This window comes from Ptychodera flava (assembly GCF_041260155.1).
Source record: "Ptychodera flava strain L36383 chromosome 23 unlocalized genomic scaffold, AS_Pfla_20210202 Scaffold_23__1_contigs__length_28996876_pilon, whole genome shotgun sequence".
NCBI lineage: Eukaryota > Metazoa > Hemichordata > Enteropneusta > Ptychoderidae > Ptychodera > Ptychodera flava.
Window position 1 is genome coordinate 27584287 of NW_027248277.1, and position 22946 is coordinate 27607232.

General features: G+C 36.3%; 1 protein-coding gene and 1 pseudogene across 1 annotated transcript; one reads left to right on the forward strand and one right to left on the reverse strand.

Moving 5' to 3' along the window:
- Positions 1 to 22946, reverse strand: part of LOC139123704 (ubiquitin-conjugating enzyme E2 Z-like) — a 585434-nt pseudogene that overhangs the window by 371834 nt on the left and 190654 nt on the right.
- Positions 9902 to 13702, forward strand: LOC139123888 (uncharacterized). The gene is made up of 4 exons (XM_070690039.1): positions 9902 to 9975; positions 10130 to 10389; positions 10773 to 10867; positions 10988 to 13702. Exons 2-4 carry the CDS (start codon positions 10329 to 10331, stop codon positions 13700 to 13702), a joined length of 2871 nt encoding a protein of 956 aa, XP_070546140.1. The 5' UTR covers positions 9902 to 9975; positions 10130 to 10328.

Below are 22946 nucleotides of genomic sequence, written 5' to 3' on the forward strand. Positions count from 1 at the left end.
GTTGAAATTTAAAGCTTGTTCGGGTCATCAGTCACAGCAATGCCTCCTGCAAAGTGTTTATTCAGCGATCATTGGTTGAAACAGCCCGAGTACATAGGATGGCTTGAGCGGGCGCAAGATAAATTCGCGGCAAGATGCAAACTTTGTGAAAAGACTTTCGATGTATCGAAAAGCCTAGCACTGCGTATGATGCTCCGTGTTCCCGTGGCTCGCCATTCGGTACATTCATGCGAGATATTGCCGGCCTTTGTGCCCTTCACCGTGCATCACCAGCAAACTAATGGTTTTGGACGTCATGCGAACAGTTCTTTTTTGCAGTCTGTGAGCGGTTGAGTGATTCGGGTAGGCATAGATTGGAATCGAGTTGATTTCGGCCGAAAGTAGTTAGAAAAGTAGTTTTTCGTGTGCGGTCCAAATTGGGACCGCATGTCTATGGACCTTAGCAGGGCTGTAGTGGGAGGCTTTATAATGCAGGGAACACATAGCATCATACGCGGGGCTATGAAAAGCCATGCTATAGCTAAAGGAGCAAAACATCGAGCTCTGGTAGGAAAAAAACTAGCTGTGATATCGCAGCGGTACTTGTGGCGTGTATCGAACGCGATCGGGTCATTGAGGTCATCGCCACAGTCCCGCTGCGAGCCAACTCATAGGCTTCGTTGGCAGTTTACGACGACACCGACCGGTATCGTAGATTTAGCTTGCAAATAATGAACTATATTAGCCTTTGAATAAATAAACTTGTATATCTTTATCATTGACTATCTGAGACTCATTCTGTGCGCCTGCTAACTTTCTTGAAGATAAGAACACGTATTTTCGACCATTTTCCCGTGAGCCGTCGACGGTTCTACGATGTTTGCTCGATCGCGCGTACAACGCATTGAATACGTTAGAGGTCAAAAGTTCAAATTCAAGCAGGAACCATCGACGACTCACCGAAAAACGGTCGAAAATACATGTTGTCACGGTCGGGCTCGTTAGCAGGAGTAGAAGATGAGTCTCAGATAGTCAGTGATACAGTAGGTATAATTTTATTTTTTGCATGCTTTATCTATTTTTATTTTTGCGAGCTAAATCTACGATACCGGTCGGTCTCTTCGTAAACTGCCAACGAAGCCTATGCGTTGGCTCGCAGCGGGACTGTGGCGATGACCTCAATGACCCGATCGCGTTCGATACACGCCACAAGTACGCTGCGATATCACAGCTAGAAAAAAACAGGAGCAAGTGAATAAAAAAATTAATGGTTTCTTTGCCCGATCTTCATCAAATGAAAAGTCATCGACTAATTCTAGGCCTTCCCTGAGTTTATCTTTCCTGACACCACACTCGCAACTGTCTCAATCGTCAGCGATGTTATTCAAGATGTTGTCACCGTCAAAAACCTGTCAACTCGTCATTGACTGCATTTGTCAGCAAAATGATGTCTTATGGGCTGAAGTTTTGTGGACAATGAAAACATTAGAAACAATTAGTGTATGATTCTTATTAAAATTGCAAGCTTTATCGTGCAAACACTCCTGGAAAATGGCATTTTTCAACCACAAATACTCCTGGAAAATGGCAAAAAATCTCCTGGAAAGTCCTGGAATTTGATTTACTTGAAGTGTATGAACCCTGCTGATAGTATCAAGAAGAGCCATGTTATAATTTTCTATCGTTGAAAAGTATACAGAACATAACAAATCATGTAACTACCGTTTTCAAAAGAAGAATAAGTTTAATCAGATTTGGATTGGCATTGTCTTTGAAATGCTGCAACCAATGTGTGGTAATATTATTTTAGCACACTTTGTTTATAATTCAAGCCTATCACGTGATCTTTGTATGTATATTTTATTGGCAATTTTGTTACGGCATTGTTTTCAAATATGAACACAGGACATTGCATTTATCATATGACAATAGTATCTCCTCACCTGCTTTTTTGCTGGTTTATATTATATTTTATCTATTATCCATACCCTAGTGTATTTCTCCCTCTCTAACCATGTTTAAGAATGACAATATTTTTGAGAGTGTTGGTTCATTAAAAATTATGCAAGCTCTGGTTTCTTGCAAAGAAAAAAACTGTAACTTCGTTATCTAGGCCTAGTTTATTCAGATTGGTTTTCTCAAACCATATCTAATTTCTGTGAAGTTCATTTGTCTGCACTGCACTGCACTATTTGTAACTCATTTGACAAAAGAAACATTTTTAAGTTGTCGATCTAATACTATACCAAATTATGATGCGAATTGTTATGAATGAAATATGTTTCTATAGAAGTAATTGCCCTGATATGTTAGCTTGTACAAGATTTGTTCTCCTCTTATGTACAATACTCCTCTAATCTTTGCATCAAGAAAAGCCCTTACAGATGTGGAAAGGAATGAGTCTAATGTGTCCTTCGTTGACATACCACGGTTAATTAATGTCTCTAAGATGCGGGCGTTGGCCGATATCCAACTGAGGGAGGGAACTTGGCCGGTTTTCGTCTCTGCTTGGTTGTTCCCATTATCAATTTCGTGGTGTGCGGGCCCCGTCAAGCCGCGATGTTCGGCCTCATCAGTTGCGTCGAGCGAACCGTTTTTTGTGGTAATAAAGTCCGGAATGAGTAATGGTTTACGCTCACCTTTCACAGGACTCTAGTCGTTGGTACGCTTGATGTGCTGGTCTGATATGATGTCCTTGAGCGCGCTGTCACTAGCTCTTCAAGGACAGTCGCTATTTTTGGCCAGGGACTTCGTAGTCACTTCTGGTGCCACCGTCGCACCTGCAGGTTGGTCCAGAGTCTCTGTTCCTGGGGATCCGGAGGAGCCGGGTATGCGCCGAAGTTGGTCCGTGCGTGGCGGAGCATTCCACGTTGACCGATAGGCAATTCAAGAGCGATGATGTCTTCATTGCTGAGGCGTTTGATTACGTCCGTTGATGGGATGGCCTGTGCCGTTAGTATCCTGAATGTGTCTTCCGTAAGGCCAGCTGCCTCGCACCACGCTTGGAAAGTTTGTCCGTGTCTCCCGTTGTTGTAAGTTATGAATGGTTGGTTGGCGGGAACAATAGCTTCTGGACAAAGTACTATGTACGTGCGAACGCTCGAGTGTCAAAGCTAACAATGGAATCCAAGGGTAGCCTCGTTTCCACGATATCCAACACAGCCTCGAACCCGCCCATTTAAATTACAATAAAACAAGTATTATCGCACACTGAAAAATGATTGTTTTCAACTTTGATCGTTGTGATACTTTGTGCTTACAAGTTGGTAATGTTCTACCATTTGTGCATTGAAAGTAAAATACAAATATGAGTTTAACTTGTGAGCTTTAGTAAAATGGCAAACTATTGTGAAAGTATGTTTCACCTCATAAAAGTTTATTAAATTTAATAGATTTGATGATGTGGGATTGTTTATGCCACTTGCGAATATAAATTCATATTAAATCTGAGGTCATATTGTGTGATACTTTCCTCCGTCATAGAAGTTTTAAAAAATGTTTGGCAACATCCAATTGATTAATTACTAATTGACTTATTTCATGACCTGTTTGTAATAAGGGTAGCAGCAGACATTGTTTTTACGTTTTAACTATCATGGAACTCATTTAATCACATACCCAATTAATGAACAAGACTCTATCCTCTCTTTGGGACTTATAATCAAAGTACCCATACAGTGGGGACGGTTCATCAACGATGACTTATTGTTTATCTAAAACTTTGTGGAAGATTGGTATGTGTACATAGAGCAATCATCCAGTATTTGCCTCTTACATGAATGGAGTGCTGTTCCTCTCTGAAGTTACCAAAGAAATGAAATGATTGGCAACTTGCTGACACAGTAATGATATTATTCAAAAGCAGTCAACACTTTCAAAGCAGACTCAATTAGGATTTTGTTTTTGCAAGAAAAAAATGTTAGGCTTGGAAAAATATAAAGAATAAAGACAAATTACCCATTAGGAAAAATTACATCTATGCACCATAGCAGGCAGTGTGTGATACTGATGGCTGCATGAAGTCAAGTGATGCAACTGAAGTTCAATATGTGCATTTTGTAAATGTAAAATAAATAATAAACAAATAATATTTTTAAAAATACAATTATTTCCCACAAATATTTTCATACAAGTACAAATTAGGATACTTCAAAACAATTAACTAGTAAATATGATTAAAAGGAGAGTTGTGAACAAGTTGTATGATTTATTCCCTAACCAATGTCTTTTGCCTTTTTCTGGCTTGTTTGTTTGTCATAGAATACCGGTACAGCATGAAATATCGCTTAAAGTTACTGGAAAATAATCTTTCTACATGACTTTGGAATCTGATTGCTGCCAGTTATGAATGTTCTGTTGTTATGACATAAATGTGTCAGGGAAAACTGAAAATGATCAATTATTTTATTAAATGTTTCATGTGTCTGCATACTAAGCGCCAAGTTTAAATCTTATGACACAAGTAAAATCAGTGGCATTCTTGCCACTGAAACTTAGATTGTTGAATACGCAATGCATAACATGGGAGAATTCAAAGATAAAAAGAATAGGTCAAGATTAGATTCATAAATTTCAGTTATTTTAAGGTAAATGAATTGCTTATATTGACCAACTGAAAACAATATTCGGATATTAATGCTTTTAATAACCAGCGCCAATGTTGAATCAAATATATGAACTATAGATGACATATATAAGCAAAGGATTTACTCACTCATTCTGACTGACTAGGTCTGATTTAGGAAGAAAACTGATGTCTGCAAATTTACCCTGGTAAAACATTTGGCTTCACACATATTGCTATATTTACACTATGTTCCCGGCGACCACAGCAGTCCATTCAATTTCAGGCCACTGTGGACAAAACGGGATGGACGGAGATAACGTGGAAGGACGGAATGGGCAAATGTAACTAGTGTGATTCCGGGTCCAAAATTTTAAAATTGTGATGGTAGGATGAGAAACCTCGTAGGTCATAGTAAAATGAGCTGAATCAAGGAAACGTGACAGAGCAAAGTAGACCGTAACAAAACTTGGAGATTGTCCGTAGTAGGATGGGAAGCAGGGCAATATCACGGTCCTTTCAAGTTTTGCCATGTTCTTCTATGGTTAGTGCGCATTTTGTCACGATTGCTTCAGGGATTCTGCACGTTTTGTCACGGTTCTCACGGCAAGCGAAATAATTCTCACTTTGCAGCAAACAACAGGGACTAGGATGAGGAGCTACCCAACAAACCCGAACAGGAAATGCTGGGGTAGCACAACATAATTCAGATATTAATTACATTACGCAATCTAGGAAGAAAAAGTATGTCCATTGCTTCTATTTCCTCATACACTTCTATATGCCACCAATATAGCAAGACACAAAGATACATTCTTCAAAGTTTACCAATTCGTAGAGAAAAAGTTTGTTTACATGAGTAAACCACTTCCATTTTGTTAGAAATAATCGAAATAATGAGCTTACATAATGCAAATTAACTAATTTGCATGACACTTATTGTTCCAGACTTTAATTATTAACTTTTGAACCTTACTAAATCGTATGGCAAAGAAAATAGTCACTACAATTCAGTTTACATGCCCAACTGTGAGCATTGCATGCATTTTAAAGAAAACATATAGGTAATTTGAATATATGCAAATTTAACCCATTTGCACCACTTAGATTTTCCTATACTTTTTATATGATATTAGTGGGACCTTCCCAAAGCTCATGGTGAAGAAATATTTTATGTTGCAATTAGTCCTAAGTTAAACCCTAAATTGACTGGACTATATAAAGACAATATTTGTAATTAAGGGAAGAGGTCATTCAGAAAGCAAAGTCCCATCTAACATTGATAATGGATAATGTTTGTGGAAAGATTACAATAACCATGGCTGAACTTCATTTTCTCATCATTCGAATGACGACAGATTATGAACATTCTGTGTAGAACAGTAAACATACTGTCATCTTCCCACCTACCACTATGATAAAACAACAGTGAAATGGTTCAATCTGATAATGGTTTGTTCTAAAGTAAATGTTTGATACTAGCAAAGTGCATAGCAGTCCAAACTAAAGTAATACCCATATAAGGAAGATAAAGTATCCTTGACACAAAATATCTTTTAAGATACCAGTTCAACAAAATAAACTTGTTTGCCATCTTGATCCATCATAATGTATTTTTGCTATCTCTCTTGACTCATCAAGAAAATATTTGTTGGCTATTTTTTCTGACCAAAGGGAAATGAGTTGCTTTGTATCTTTGTTTTCAATTATCTTTTTCAACAGATAGAAATGTTCTGGGATAAAAAATAATCACAGTGTGAGAGCATATCATACTTGCATGAGGGGGTTTGTGCCTACTTGTATATTACATTTATAAAGACTTCAATAAAGGCTAGTTCTTATATAGTCGTGCTAGGTATTTCATTTGTGAGAGTTTTTGTCCTTCAGATCTACCAATAATGCCAGTAATCTTTTTAAAGGATATATATTATTTATATTATTGATGGTTCTGAATATATTTTCATAATACATTGTATACACATATCTGTACTTCATGGTTTCATATTTCACTCTGCAGAAAGGTTATACTCCACTGCACTATGCTGCCCAAAAGGGCCGTAAAGATGTTGCAGACATTCTCATTGGTGCCAAGGCAAACATAGAAACTCTGACGGAGGTAAGTGTAACTATATATCTTCTTAAGCAGAAAGACATGTGTGTACTTCCTTGTTTGCCGATTTGTATAGATGCTGACCTTTAGCATGTATTTTTGCAAGTACGTGGTAAACAATTGGGATAACAACAGTATTTTAAGATAAGCTGTAAGATCATGTGTAAAGGTGTGTTAATGAATTGCACATGAAGAAGATCTGTTACATTCAACACAAAACGGCATAATATTGCAGTTATTTAGTCGAAATAGAAAATATCTTCAAATATGTGGTTAAGCATTTGGAATATGAGTGTGATGTGTCAATCTGCATCGTAATGCTCAATATATGCAATCCATTCTTGTCACGTTATACAACTCTCTGTTATTATGGTCTGGAAATTTTGGGGAATATATATCCGACGTACTTAAATTAGATTCTAACAATACAAAAACGCATGGTATGAATCATAAATGTAAAAAGTATTAATGTAAAGAATGTATTTCGTGCAGACCTTTCGTGTAAAAAATGTAAAAAATGTATTAAATGTATTAAATGTAAAGAATGTATTTCGTGCAAGCCCAGCTAGACCTGACCCGACCATAGAATGTATTTCGTGCAGACTTTCGTGACATAATGTAAAAAATGTATTAAATGTAAAGAATGTATTTCGTGCAGACCTTTCGTGTAAAAAATGTAAAAAATGTATTAAATGTAAAGAATGTATTTCGTGCAGACCTTTCGTGACATAAATGTAAAAAATGTATTAAATGTAAAGAATGTATTTCGTGCAGACCTTTCGTGTAAAAATGTAAAAAATGTAAAGAATGTATTTCGTGCAGACCTTTCGTGATAAAATGTAAAAAATGTATTAAATGTATAAATGTAAAGAATGTATTTCGTGCAAGCCCAGCTAGACCCGCCCGACCGACCATAGAATGTATTTCGTGCAGACCTTTCGTGACATAAATGTAAAAAATGTATTAAATGTAAAGAATGTATTTCGTGCAGACCTTTCGTGTAAAAAATGTAAAAAATGTATTAAATGTAAAGAATGTATTTCGTGCAGACCTTTCGTGTAAAAAATGTAAAAAATGTATTAAATGAATTAAATGTAAAGAATGTATTTCGTGCAAGCCCAGCCAAACCCGACGCGACCAAAGAATGTATTTCGTGCAGACCTTTCGTGACATAAATGTAAAAAATGTATTAAATGTAAAGAATGTATTTCGTGCAGACCTTTCGTGTAAAAAATGTAAAATGTATTAAATGTATTAAATGTAAAGAATGTATTTCGTGCAAGCCCAGAAATGTATTAAATGTAAAGAATGTATTTCGTGCAGACCTTTCGTGTAAAAAATGTAAAAAAATGTATTAAATGTATTAAATGTAAAGAATGTATTTCGTGCAGACCTTGCGTGAATTAAATGTAAAAAATGTATTAAATGTATTAAATGTAAAGAATGTATTTCGTGCAAGCCCAGCCAAACCCGACACGACCATAGTAGTCTGTGGCCGACCCGGGCTATCGTTTCAAAAAGTTCTCTGAACTCTCAAGTTTAATCCCAGTCAGCCGAAATGTTGAGTTCCCACCATAAAGAAATAGAAAATCGATAGTTTTACTAACTCAGTTTGTGCGGTTTTGTGAAATAGGCGGAAAAGTTACAAATATATAATATATGCTAATAAGTGTCAAAGGTCATCATCGATGTTAAAGCTTGTGAGCAACAAGCGTTTTCATTGGCGGATTTGTCAATAAGCCAATCACGTAGTCCGATACATACAAATCCAAAATGGCTACCTCCACAAGTAGGGAGTGTGTGTGTCACGTCAGTGACATACAAGACGAGCCGATCAAGGCTTTTACTGACCGCTCTTGGGCAAAATTAATGGAATGCGCGAAGATTTGGAAAAGCTCCGATGGGTTGGAGCAGGAAATTGCACTGCAATTGGATCCTGAAGCAAGAGATCAGACCGGCTATCACCTTGTATGCTATCAGCGTTTCACTAGTAAACGCCGGCTTGCACAGGCAGAGAAACGCAGAGAGAAAGGTAAGCTACGTAAAACGCTTGCCACAAGTGAACCGACGGAACTGAATGATGACAGTGAACAACAAGTGTCTCCCGTAAAACGATACTTAAGGTCAAACCCTAGTTCAAGATCCATTTCTTCAGCCAAGCGGAGAAGTATACACGTACTGCCACCGATGTGTATATTATGCAAGGTGAGAAACGAAGGGTTGACCCGATTTCAAGAAAGAGGTCAAATGAAAGACTTGTCACTTGTGAAACTGACGGACGTACATTACTTAAAGCTGCCGAATTTAGGAAAGACGAGAAACTTCTACTGCAGTTGAGAGGTCAAGACTTGGTCAGTATTGAAGTGAAGTATCACAAATCATGCTATCAAAGTTATGTCAGATGTGTCACTTATTCATACCAGAAGAAAACAGAGGAAGAAAGTGGTATCATGTATGCACCATCCTTCAAAATTTATTTTGTGATGAAGTAGTGCAGAGGAGACTAATAGATATAATGAAGTTGTTCCAATCAACGTGTTGAGAAATATCTTCGTTAAAATGATCAATGACATTGAAGATATTGATGCATCATCATACAAAAAAGTGTATTTAAAAAAGAGACTCAAACGACGATTTGGTGATAAAATCAAGTTTCTTCGACCACACATGCACAAATGTGAACTGGTAATGGCTCACAAAGAATCAGATTCAGATGGCCGGATCCTGAACATTACTCATACAGATTCTGAAAGCGAAGAAGATGAAGCAGAGTCACAGTCACTAACAGCACACTCTAACAGTCAGCAGCATGAAATGCTTGAGATGATTCACTCTGCCATGAATATTCATGCCACTCTAGAGAAAGCTCAAGGTGTTGCAGAGTGGCCTCCTCGGGCAGAAGATCTAACAATCCAGAGAAGTAGAGATATTGTACCCACCAAACTTTTTAATTTCCTGGCATGGTGTACTGGCCTATCACAGGACTTCCATTCACAAGAACGTGTTGATGTCCAAGCTGATGCTGAGAACAAATTGTTATCAATTTGTCAGGACATGATGTTCTTGTCTTCTCAAGGACGGAAACTCACCCCTAAACACTTGTCACTTGGTATGGCAGTTCGTCATGTGACTGGATCTTCATCATTGATAGGATTGCTCAATGGTTTAGGGCACTGTGTTTCACACTCAAAAGTATTAGAGCATGACACAGCACTAGCTATCCAACAACTCCATGGCGATGGTTTGCTACCAGGTTTTTGTCAAGAAGTCTTTACAACATTGGTATGGGATAATAATGATTTTGGTGAAGAGACACTCAGTGGTAAGTACAGCTGATTACTCAGGTCTCAAATATCACTGTGACAGTAGTTCTGCATTTGTTTATGTATTTGGTAATCTGTTACTGTTAATGTTATCTTTTTTTTCAAGTAGATCATAAGTGTTAACAACATCTTCTGATACAATTTCTTTTTCAGGGAAAGGAACAACTCACAATACAAATGGAATTATAATTCAGAGGAGTCTTGGAGATGATACAGATGACAATGACAGCAACCCTTTGATATCAGTAACAGTCACCAAGTCAAAGCAAAGGACGCTTCAAGTTCCACCCACCAATATTATTGAATACCATGGCAGACCACGCCATGGCCCTGCACCGTCAGGTTGTACATTATGAACTATAAAATCATCACAGTCATTGTCTTCAATGGAGGCATGGTCAAACATTATCGTTGTAAGTAGCACAAATAAATGCACAACTCATTTACATATCAAACTTTTACATGCACAGTCCCATACATTCAATGTGTTTTTATAAACCCTTCCCTTCATTAAACAATTTGAAAAGGTGTGTAAACAGTAAACAAGATATTTTGCACATGTCCATCATAGTATCAGTACTCCTGTTTATATCCCCTCTATTTACACATTAAATTTTCCCTGTGTTAAACAACTTAAGATTTAATGCACTGTGACATTCATACTTGCATTTCCCAAGCATTATACAAATAGTGCTGACATATGGGACAAGAACTGTTGTAGTTTTACAATATTGTTACGTCACTACAAATTTACACTGCCCCTAGAGTAAAGCAATATTTTTCAATGTACCTGTAGGTTCTAATGTGGATGAAATTTTCCTGAATCAGGGCAGAGAAAAAGAAATCCCATTGAACAAAGACTTGGCATTCTGGTTATGCAAGACTGTACAGGTTTGTATACTTTGTAACTATATTGAGTATTTTCAGAAAACATGTCAATTGTATGAATTTGATAAATTGTTTTGTATATTTGCCAGTCATACTGTGTTACTTTTATTTTTTACTTTTAAGGTTGAGGGAGAGGAATGTAACCTTTTACCCTCATGGACTGGATTTAATCAGAAACTGTCAGGCAGTGTCACCCCACCTGTCAGCAAAATTGGTTATCTGCCGGTGATTGACGCCAGTCCAACGGACAGGTCTACCGTAAACACAATACTCAGTAGAAGTGTTGACACCGCCAACAAGCTCAGCCTGCAAAGTATTGTTGTCACCATGGATCAAGCAATTTACTCGAAAGCACAAGAGATACGCTGGCAGAATGAAGAGTATACACAACGTCTAATTCTACGTCTTGGAGAGTTTCACACAGCTATGTCATTTCTGTCTACAATAGGAAAGCGCTTCAGAGATGCTGGATTAGAAGATATAATGATAGAATCCGGTATTTTAGCCCAAGGCTCTGCCAATGGTGTTATGAGTGGCCATCATTACAACAGAAGTGTTCGCTGCCATAAACTGGTCGCTGAAGCTATGCACCGTGTCCGCTTCAATGAATTCCTTGACAGCTTGACTGAAGAGGAACATTTAAGAGTGATCACCAGCCTTATCCAACTTCGTGAAAGCTACCCCCATTCGCTAATCGATGAAGTGGAGACAGAAGAAATTAAGCAATTACTACAGAATTACGCAGACCATGTACAGAAGTGCTGTGAAAGTAACATCAATTATGCTTTCTGGAATTCCTACTTGGAAATGGTACAGCTTCTACTCCTCTTCATTCGAGCAACACGTGAGGGGAACTGGCATTTACATCTATCCACACTAAGAAAGATGTTACCGTGGTACTTTGCGTATGGTAGAGTTAACTATTCGCGCTATCTTCCAGTTTATCTGCAAGAAATGTCAGCCTTGCCTCAAACACACCCAAATGTATATGAGAAATTTTGTGAAGGTGAGTTTGCTGTGCAGCGATCTGATGACCATCCATTCTCAATGACGCCATGTGATCAAATTATTGAGCAAACATTCAATCGTGAGTCAAAGACAAAGGGTGGTCTGGTTGGTTTCACACGAAACAAGGGTGCACTCCACCGATGGATTCTCAGTCATCCAGCACGTTCAGCTATTGCAGCAGGTTGCTTCACCCAAGCTGGTAAGACAGACAAGCAGTCAGATCACAAAGACCTGACACAGTCTAGAATGAAGAAAGATGAGTCTGATGTACAAGAGGTGATATCAACCTTGCTGTCGATGGGGTCACCATTTACTGGTGATAGTGATGACCTGCTTGTTCATCTTACAGCTGGTACATTGGCTGGTGAAGAAATCACAACAGATCTCACCACTGCATATTTCAAAGGTGAAGAGGCTTACCAACAATTTAATAAGGAGCGTTTAATACATGGATCAAAGGATTTGTTTGACAAAATGTCAGTCCTGAGGGGTAAGACATTCGCTGATCTTGCTAAGAAAGCAAAGTCCAAAGTTACCATGAGTTCGCTATCACTGAAAGAAAACCGTAATCTTCTTGGGAGGATGCTGGTCATTGCACAGGTGCGACACCTTGATCTTCGTGAGGTCATGACTTATCCCCTCGGCCATGTCCCAGCAATGTTAGCCAACTTTGATGAAACAATGACGAAGACAAACAAGGCTGTCCTGGCTCATCATCTTCAATCCACCTTTCCAGATGCAGTTGTTGACCATAATCTTGAAGGAAAGTGTGCTGTTCTAGTCGATGCCATGGCCTTAATACAGATGCAAAGTAAAGTGCAAGCTACTTTTGGAGAATTCGCAGCCAGCATATTTTACCAGTTAAGAGCAATCGCCTCAAAGTATGGCGCCAAAAGAATAGACTTCGTCATTGATCAGTACACAGAACCATCCATAAAGAATGCAGAAAGAAAACGTCGAGCCACCACTGGTACCTTCAATGAGATTCGCATCACACGTCCATCCCTGAACATGCCAAGGCAATTAAAAAAATTCCTTGCGTCTGGTAAGAATAAGGAATCTCTGCTACTCTTTCTGTTTGAATCATGGAAAGAATATGAATCAGAGTGCCTGCAGGGTATCACCATGTATGTTACCAAGGGTGAGCTTTGCTACAGATTGCGTTCAGCAAATGGTGTCATGGATGTAACTGAAGTACCAGAATTGCAGTGTGACCATGAAGAGGCTGACACAAGACTATTACTTCATGCTGAACACGCATCACACTCTGGGGAGGTAGACAACATTGTCATTCGCAGTCCTGACACAGATGTCTTCATGTTAGCTGTGAGTTGTGCTCATCAATTACAGAGCCAGCTGATATTACATCAAACCAGCAAAAATGGTCAGATAATACACATCAACAAGGTAGTAGAGGCATTGGGAGATGAAACTGCACAAGCTCTGGTTGGTCTTCATGTATTCTCAGGTTGTGACAGTGTAAGTGCTTTCAAAGGCAAGGGTAAGAAGAAGATGGCAAATATGTTGCTGGCTAATGATAACTATACAAGTACATTCAAAGAACTTGGGGCAGCATGGACACTTTCTGATGAACTGTTCACACAAATAGAATCATTTGTGTGTGATGTGTATGGCCAAAATGGGTGCAGTGATGTAAATGAAGCAAGATACAATTGCTTTCGTCTTGGTTCACAAAATGATGGTGCCCTCCCTCCTAACAGAGATAGTCTGAAATTGCATACACAGCGTGCAAACTACCAAACAGCAATCTACAGGCGATGTTTGCAAGCCAAAATGGATGCACCAAGCCACATGGACATGGATGGATAGTGCAAGACTCAAATGTATCAATCCAGTGGATGACACTTCCCACTGCACCAGATTCTGTTATCAACTTTGTGAGCTGTAAATGCAAGAAGTCCGGATGCTCGTCAAGATGTTCTTGTAGAGAAGTGGACCTGCTATGCACAGAGTTGTCAATGTGTTTCATGTTCAAACTCACAGAACGATGAGGAAAATGGACAAGGAGATGACAGTGCTTCAGACATTGACAGTGACAGTGAATGAACTGACAGATTGCGTTTGAAAGATTAAACCACATGTAATATTAATTTTACCGTACAGATTGCGTTTGAAAGATGAAACCACATTCAGTATTAATTTTACTGTCTTAGATGATCTTCAATTAATGTACACTGGTGAAATTCTACGGTCATTATCTGGCAAGTGAAGAGGAAATAAATCTTCATATGAGAAAGCAATGAAAATTTCATATATTTTGCACAGTAAAAAACTCATTGTTAATTTTGTTTACCGGGTATGGGCAAATCCTTCAATAAGCATCACCATAGAATGCATTGGCATGATCATGTAAATTTTTCTAATTGTGCAAGAAAAATCAATTTTTGGTCAAAATACATGTTCATACATACTGTTCTGAAAGAAAATTACCTACTGACAACTTTGAATAGACCATTCAAATATATCTTTCAATTACATAGTACACAATGCATTGGCACATGTATCTTAATTTTGGGGTAAAAACCTAGAAATAAATAGTTTTTAGTACAAAATGATAAACTGTGTCATCAAGATTATATTGCCAGTAAGTAAAGTAGATATTGCAGTAAAAAATATTGGTGATTGAGTTAAAGAAAATGCACCTGTGCTGATATCTGCACTTTTGGGGAAAAAAATTCAAAATTTCAAGTTTTTGGTAAAAAATTAGTTTTTTTGTCAATATTTCACATTCCAAAGAATTATTTGTTGATATCTGGAAAACAATATGCAGAAAAAAAATCATTACATATCAAAGATCACACACTTGAATGGATTTCCCTCCTTTCAGGAAAAACATGCGAAAAAGCATACTTTTTGGTCAAAAATCTCACTTGTAACCGCATATTTTTGGGAAATTTTTTTTTTCTGTGTACACACACTATTAACAAATATTTGAAGCTCATACCAAGTATTTCTAAGACCATAGACAACTCAATGCTATTTCTAGAGCCTTTTTCAAGGTTTGGCCCACAGACTATAACAGAATCATTAAAAGAACATGATGGTGCTGGTTTAGTGTCTTTATTTTACACTATTTTATTTACAAAAAAATGCTGTCCTCTTACTCATTATCTTACTAACTGCTAACATAGGTCTGACATTATAATGCACCTGTTCTATTTGTGACCATGGGGAATAATTTTGTTTTTGTCACTCATGAAATAAATCTGCGGTCGCAGTATACTGCCAGTGTGCATAAATATGTAATTATGTTCTTTCACCCGTTGGAGCTAGTACTTTTTTACGTCCTTGTATCTCTATTCAATGCACAGGACTTAATTCCATTGTATGTAATTAGACAAGGGTTTACGATTCTGAAAGTCTTTGATTCAGTGTGTTGTGACATATGCTAACACCCCCACAACACAGAATCTGAAAGAAGGAAGTTCATTCATATACTCTAATAGCCATCTTTACTGTGTATTTAAAGTGTTTATTGCACCACACACTATGCACTGCAAAGGCTCATCTAACCTTCCCCAGTGCTCGCAATCACTGTAAACATGACAAACACTTCAAAGATATTGAGTCTTTAAGTTCTCAAGGAAGAACTATAATTTGGTTAGCTTTAAAGTGAAGGCCTTTGAAGACATTTCTCATTTTAAAAACACTGTGTTATTCATCTCTACAAAGATAAATAGTGCTTACCTGTTAGCAAAGGGTCACCATCACACTGTTTCCATGGCATGTTCAATCTACTTCCAGTGTCACAACAATCACAGGGAAATTAATGACAAAGTGGTGCCGCATCATGGCAGTTATATGTGATGTCATCTATGTCAGAATCACAGTGAATCAAACAAGTATTTTACATGCATCACTTTTTGTTGGTAAATAAAATAATAAACTAATTATTCATTTATTGTAAGATTGGATTCTATGAAATATAGTATGGGCAAGAGATATAGAATTAATAACAAATTATAGTTGTAAGGAAACATATTTGGGAGACAATGAAACTAACATGATACTCAATAAAATCAAAACAATCAAAAGTTAGCATACCAATTGGAAAGCCTTTTGTTTACAGCATTTGTTCTTAAGAAATTTAACTCTATAGATCTGAAAGATGATGATATTTCAGACAGATCCCAGTTTACGAACTAAAGAAACATTTTAGGGTAAAATTTACCATTATAAGTACATAGTGTGTTCCAATAAATCACGTCTGATAATGGAAAATATTTCAAACAACACGATGAACGATTATTAACAACATTTGAAGTCACTAATTATATGATATCACAATCCTTAGACAATCATAAAACGGTACAAGAGTCTGCAATGCAAAAATCAAATAGATTTCAATTAAATTGTACATCCAAGCTTTTACCATGGCTTTAACATTAATGTTCATCTAAACTGAATCTTTAATCTATTTCATAAATTACACCAGTTTTTTTTTCTTTAAAGCCATTGACTTTAATTTAATAACTATGCTAACAAAGTCCCAAATTACAAGCTGGCACTATATCATCGTCAATAATTTGTCGATTCGATTAAATATTCGCTAATTTCCAGGAGGCTCCAAAGAGTATGGTTACTGCACCCTTTCTGTTAACAAAGCATTTACAGCTTTATCATGAGTTATAGTCCAATAGTGCCCTACATCCTACCACATTGCATTTGATTAATGAGTATCATCAAGTGCATGGATCGTTTCATTTCACAACAGCTTTCAACGCAGATTTTTTTAAGTTTTCTTTTTTTGTTGTTGTTTTTTTTTTTTGAAAGAAAGTTGAATGTTAGGCTCAAAGGAAAATATAAAGAAAAAAATAAAGAAAAATCAAAAAGTACCTGAAAAGGGAAAAATTACAACCACATCAGTGCAACACTGTAGCTGACTATGCTGTGCTGTATAGCAGGCAGTGTGTGATACTGGTGGCTGCATGAAGTCAAGTGTATTTCTGTACATGTAATTAATGATTAATAACCAAACAAACACTGGCATTTGTAAAAATAAAATTGTTTCACTTAACCCTTTGAACCCGGCTCAGACAGAAATGTACGATGACGTCATAGAGTACCAGGGGGTCAGGGTGCAAAGGGTTAAATCGTTTACTTAAGCTCAAATAGGCTCAAATAGCAATAATTTCTCAAAACAATTTACCAAGTTCATATTAATAGTTTAAAGAAAGGAAGTGAATCAGCATATGACTTATTTTCCTAAACCATTGTCCTTGATTGTTATTGCTTTGTCTGTTTGTCTTGAACATAAAATATCACTTCAAATTGGTGGAAATAATCTTCCTACATTACTGTTGAATCTGATTGCTGCCAGATATGATTGTTCTGTTGTTGTGAAACACATTTTTCAGGGGGATATGTTGTAAATGATCAATATTTGCAATAAAGGTGCATGTGTATGCATACTAAGCAACAAGCTTAAATCCTATGACACAAGCAAAATCAGAGGGCATTATATACCACTTAAACTTACTTTGTTGAATACGCAATGTATAGCAGGGAAAGTTCAAAGGTATTAAGAATAGGTCAAGTTTAGATGCATAAATTCCAGTTATTTTAGGTAAATGAAAATGCTTGTATGAGCCTAATGAAAACAATATTCACATATTAATGCTTTTAATAACCAGCTCCAATGTTGAGTCAAATATGTGAACTATAGATGGCATTTAAGCAAAGGGTTTGTTCACTCATTTTGACTGAATACAGCAAGAGTTGCTCTAATATGTGTCTGATTTAGGAAGAAAACTAAAGAATGCAAATTTGTCATAGTAAAACAATGAGTTTCCCACATTAAATGTATGTTGCAAGGTCAACAATTAGGAACATCCTACAGTCTGCATTTTGTAAACAAACCTGCTGACTGCTATAGCCACTTGTATCATTAGTAAGGCAGGCACTGACATCAACAGTACATCGACTGGTAATCATTTAAATGTTAACAAAATTCAGTCAAATTAAAAAATCTACAATCTGCTGTGTCTATCATTTATTTCAACTCAGAGAAATCATCGTCTTCCCTGTGTCTGGCACACATTGCTTTCAAAACATCTGTCATTGAGACAGTTGGTATGTCTGATAAAATATTCACAGTAAAAATAGCTGACTTTGTTTGATTTGAAATTTTGCTCAAACAATTTGACTTTTCCCTAATTAGAGTAAATAATATTAACATTGTCGTTTTAAAATGCAATAACATTGGGTTCATTGAGTAGGAGATTGAATAATTTGTCAAGTGACTTTGTTAAGATCAGAAATTGAACAATTGCCTAAGGGAACATTTGGTTATAAACAAATATGTTTAAGCATGGCAAATGTGTGTAAGAGTAAATTTTGGCAAACCATAAGGTATCATGGATAATTTTAATATTACAACAAAGGATGACCATAATAAGTTGCCTAGCTTATACTGGATACCAAAGCTCCACAAAACACCTTACAAAGCTAGGTTTATCGCAGGATCTTCAAAATGTTCAACAACAGAGTTATCGAAGATACTGACTTCTGTTCTTTGTACTGTTAAACGGGGACTTCAATCATACTGTGATGTTGTCTTTTCTCGGAGTGGTATAAATCAAATGTGGATATTAAAAAATTCGAAGGAACTCTTGGAAAATTTGAAATCAAGATCTGTTTCAAAAATAACATCTATTAAAACTTTCGATTTTTCCACATTGTATACCACAATACCACATGATAAATTGAAAGAACGCTTGAAAAACATCATCAACCAAGCATTTTTCTACAAAAACGGTTCACGCCGTTACAAATATGTGGTATTAGGGTATAATTCTACATATTTTGTTAAAATACAACTAATGCTAAAGTGTTTTACCGAGAAAGACATTATCAGTATGCTTGATTTCCTCATTGACAACATATTTGTTGAATTTGGAGGACACATTTTCCAACAGTGTATAGGAATTCCCATGGGCACTAACTGTGCTCCCTTACTTGCCGACTTATTTCTGTTCTCATACGAGGCAGAATTTATCCAGAACCTTATCAAGCAGAAAAAGGTCTCTGTAGCTCGTACTTTCAACCTAACATTTAGATACATAGACGATGTTATTTCATTGAATAACTCTGAATTCAGTAAATATCTCGCTATGATTTATCCTCCAGAATTGGAGATTAAAGAAACTACAGAAACGGCCTCTTCTGCTTCATATCTGGACATTTTACTTGAATTTGACTCCAATGGTCACCTTTCTACTAGGCTATATGACAAGAGAGATGATTTCAACTTTAGTATAATTAATTTTCCACACCTCATCAGTAATATTCCACTCTCACCTGCTTATGGGTGATACATTTCCCAGCTTATACGATATGCAAGAGCATGCAGTTCATATGGTGATTTTGTAGAGAGACATGGCCATCTCTCTTTCAAACTGTTAAATCAAGGTTACACCAGAGCAAGACTTGTCTCTACATTCAAACGCTTTTTTGGCAGGTATCGCAAGCTGGTAGATAAATACAATATCTCTCTTCGACAAATGATCACTGATGGCATCGGTGACATTGGGCCTTAGTTAGTGACCACTACCTATCTGACTTACAGATTGATATATGGCGGGTGCCACATGTGGGGCAGGATGCGCTTACTATTTTCGAAACACCTGACATCACTTCTTGGTCTTTGGCCAGAGGTCCATATATCTTTCTTTCATGAATTTGACTTTGTTTGTACCGTCTATTTACTGTCTGTTCTGTGCTGTTTTGTGTCTATGTTTACAACTATTGTCTTACAAATTTTGACCTAGTGTTATTGGATTATGGATTGGTATGATTGCGATTATTTTACATGTAGACTTGTAAATGAATGTTCAGGGATTAACAGAAATTGCAGCATGAACTGTATCATGTACATCTAAACTCATCATTTTAAAACACTCAAATTTAGAGAAGGCAATGCCTTTAGGAGTGGTTTCTTGGAATTGTATATCAAAGCCTAAAATACTCTCAAAAACAACTGCTTATTTTCTCGTAATTTTTATAATTTTCATTTCCATACAAACAGACAGACAGACTAATGAGTGCCTTTTGTCATACTAAAAGAGGAGACAATTAAAATACATTTTGTCACTATTTTCAAATATCAAAATAGAAAGCTGGCTGAACTATGAGGAGTGCTTTCCTAGAGTTCAACAAAAATGCCAAATAATATTTTCAACAAATGTAACATTGCCTAATAATGCTTTTTTGATAATATACCCCTTTGAGCGCCAAAGTCAATTTCTGTCACCTTGATTAAATATAACCAATGATTTTTTGTTCAGATTTTGATCCAAAACTGTACCAATGAAAAATGAGGTCCGTTTGGTCTAATATTATCTAAAAAATTACAGAAAAAATCACAAAAAGTGGTAAAATGTTGCACTAAAATTTTGGAGGGAAAAAATTACACTTGTCAAATGGTAAAAAAAAAATAAAACATTCAAAGTTCTTTTGTTTGGTTCTGATGATATTATTCAAAAAGCAAAGTCCCATTTTACATTGGTAATGAATAATGTTGATAGAAAGATTGCAATAACCATTATAATTAATCATAGGCTGAACTTCATTTTTCCATCATTCAAATGATAAGAGATTATGAACATTCTGTGTAGAACAGTAAACATACTGTCATCTTCCCACCCACCACTAAGATGAAACAGCAGTAAAATTGTTCAACCTGATAACTGTCTTTTCTAAAGTTAAATGTTTGATACTAGCAAAGTTCATAGCAATGCTAACTAAAGTAATCACCATATATGAAAGATAAAGTATCCTTGACTCTATTTTTGTGTACTATACCATACTGACAAAACGCCTATGAAGACACTACCTCAACAAAATACACTTGTTTGCCATCTTGATCCATCATAATGTATTTTTGCTATCTCTCTTGACTCATCAAGAAAATGTTTGTAGGCTATTTTTTCTGGCCAAAGGGCAATGAGTTGCTTTGTATCTTTGTTTAGTTTTACAATTATTTTTTTTTCAATAGATAAAATGTTCTTGAATAGAAAATAATCACAATGCAACAGTATATCATTCATTGCACAGGGGGATTGTGCCTAATCAAGTAACATAATATTTTATAATGAGTTCAAAAGACAATAGTTCTATATAATCATGCGACATAATTTCATTTGTGAGAATTTTGTCCATCAGGTATACCAATAATACCAGTGATCTATATTGTTGATGGCTTCTGAATTTATTACCATACTATTGATACAAATACCTGTACTTCATTGTTTTCATATTTCACTCTTCAGAGAGGCTTTACTCCACTGCACATGGCTGCCGAGATGGCCACAAAGATGTTGCAGAGATTCTCATTGGTGCTAAGGCAAACATAGAAGCTCTTACAAAGGTAAGTGTAACTATCTCCTCAAGCAGAAGAGATAAGTGTGGCACTTCCACTGTTTACCGATTTGTATACATACCAACCTTTAGGATGTATTTTTCAAATATGCTGCAAACAATTGTGATAACCTTACCCAGGGTCTCAAATAGAGTATGGTTTACAATATCCAAATAATTAAAGTTGAAATAATACATGAACTATCACAAATTTTGTCATTTTCCTACTACTTTTTTGGATAAATTATTTTCTCTCACAGTCAATGAATCCGCAGTAGAGATAACCACACAATTTTCATTTCTATTGTCTGTGGAAAGAAACCACTGTATTTTAAGATAAGCAGTTATTTAGTCTGAATGGAAAATATCTTAAAATATCACTGGTCAAGCATTTTGAATATGCTTTGATGTTGATCTGCATCGTAGTGTTAAATATATGCATGGACTCACAAGTTGTTGGTTGTATCAAAGCAATATCACTTTAGATCTCTATCACAAGATGGCAGTGTCTTAATGTTCCTGGTCTTGATTCTCATTTTACCCTTTGCCAAGGCATACAACTGTATGTCAGTTTGTTTTGTGATCTAATATGGTCATCAGTACGTAATTTGTCTTTTAATTTTCTGTCCAGAGCCATATGCTTTGAAATTCTAACTTGCAGTTGATCTTAAGAAGGAAAAATCTAGTACAGTTGGCTGCTGTGCATTTATTATGATAAAATGATAGATTCATGTATTCTTTTAGATCTTATCTTAATCTGTGATGAACTTTTAAAATTATCTTTACCATTGTTCACTAATAAACTTAGCATAATATTGACACCAACACAGCATATTGAGAGCTTCTAAAATTCTAATATCAGTACTTGTACTCTCAGTAAAATAAAAAAATATTATCCCTGGGAACGACAACTTTCTGTTCTTCATTAAACGATCTAACTTTTTCTGGTGAGCGCCATTTTGTTCTCTCGTGTTCCTTTTCCACTGGCTCTCGTGGTGAAAGAGACTACATACGAGACTGGTGTCCTCAGGCAATGTCGATCTCGATGTTGAAGTTGATACACCGTATCAACTTAAACATATTTTCGATCACATCACCACTACGCTACCTAGCGGTATGACAACAAACAGACAGTTTGACAAAGCCTGCCGAAGAGGACAGGCGAAACGTTACTAGTTCAGGTTAATGAAAATGTTTGGTCGTGCTAAAATAACATTCAATAATAAAAAAAAATATTGCTATAAAGAAAATGTAATTTAAAAGCATTGAACAATGTGCCATATTTCATAATGGTATCTACATAGTAACATCATTATTGGAACCTAAATCAAAAATTTCAGTTTTTGGCTAGTGACATCTGAAAAGATTTTCCACAAAATGATGACAGACATAGTATTAGTGCAGTACATGAAACTATATTTTAGACAAAATGACAACAATATTATCAAAATAATGCTAGCCTTATATATTAATTATGGATATTATTATTTTGAACAGTATCTCTAGAGAACTAAAGAGTTTCAAAGTATTCTCAGACTGGCAATTGGTTCGATGGAAAGAAACGTTTTTATACCAAAAACAAGGAACAATTCGACAAAATATATAAATGCTAGCTTTGTTGTGAGATCTTGCACACTCAATGATCCAATAATAACTATACATTAAATATTGCTGCATCCCAGCAACATGATTGCCT

Coding starts and splice junctions, on each gene's coding strand:
- LOC139123888 (XM_070690039.1), top strand. CDS start 10,329: ATGAACTATAAAATCATCACAGTCATTGTCTTCAATGGAGGCATGGTC. Junction 10,390..10,772: donor CATGGTCAAACATTATCGTT/GTAAGTAGCACA, acceptor ATGTACCTGTAG/GTTCTAATGTGGATGAAATT. Junction 10,868..10,987: donor GGTTATGCAAGACTGTACAG/GTTTGTATACTT, acceptor TTTACTTTTAAG/GTTGAGGGAGAGGAATGTAA.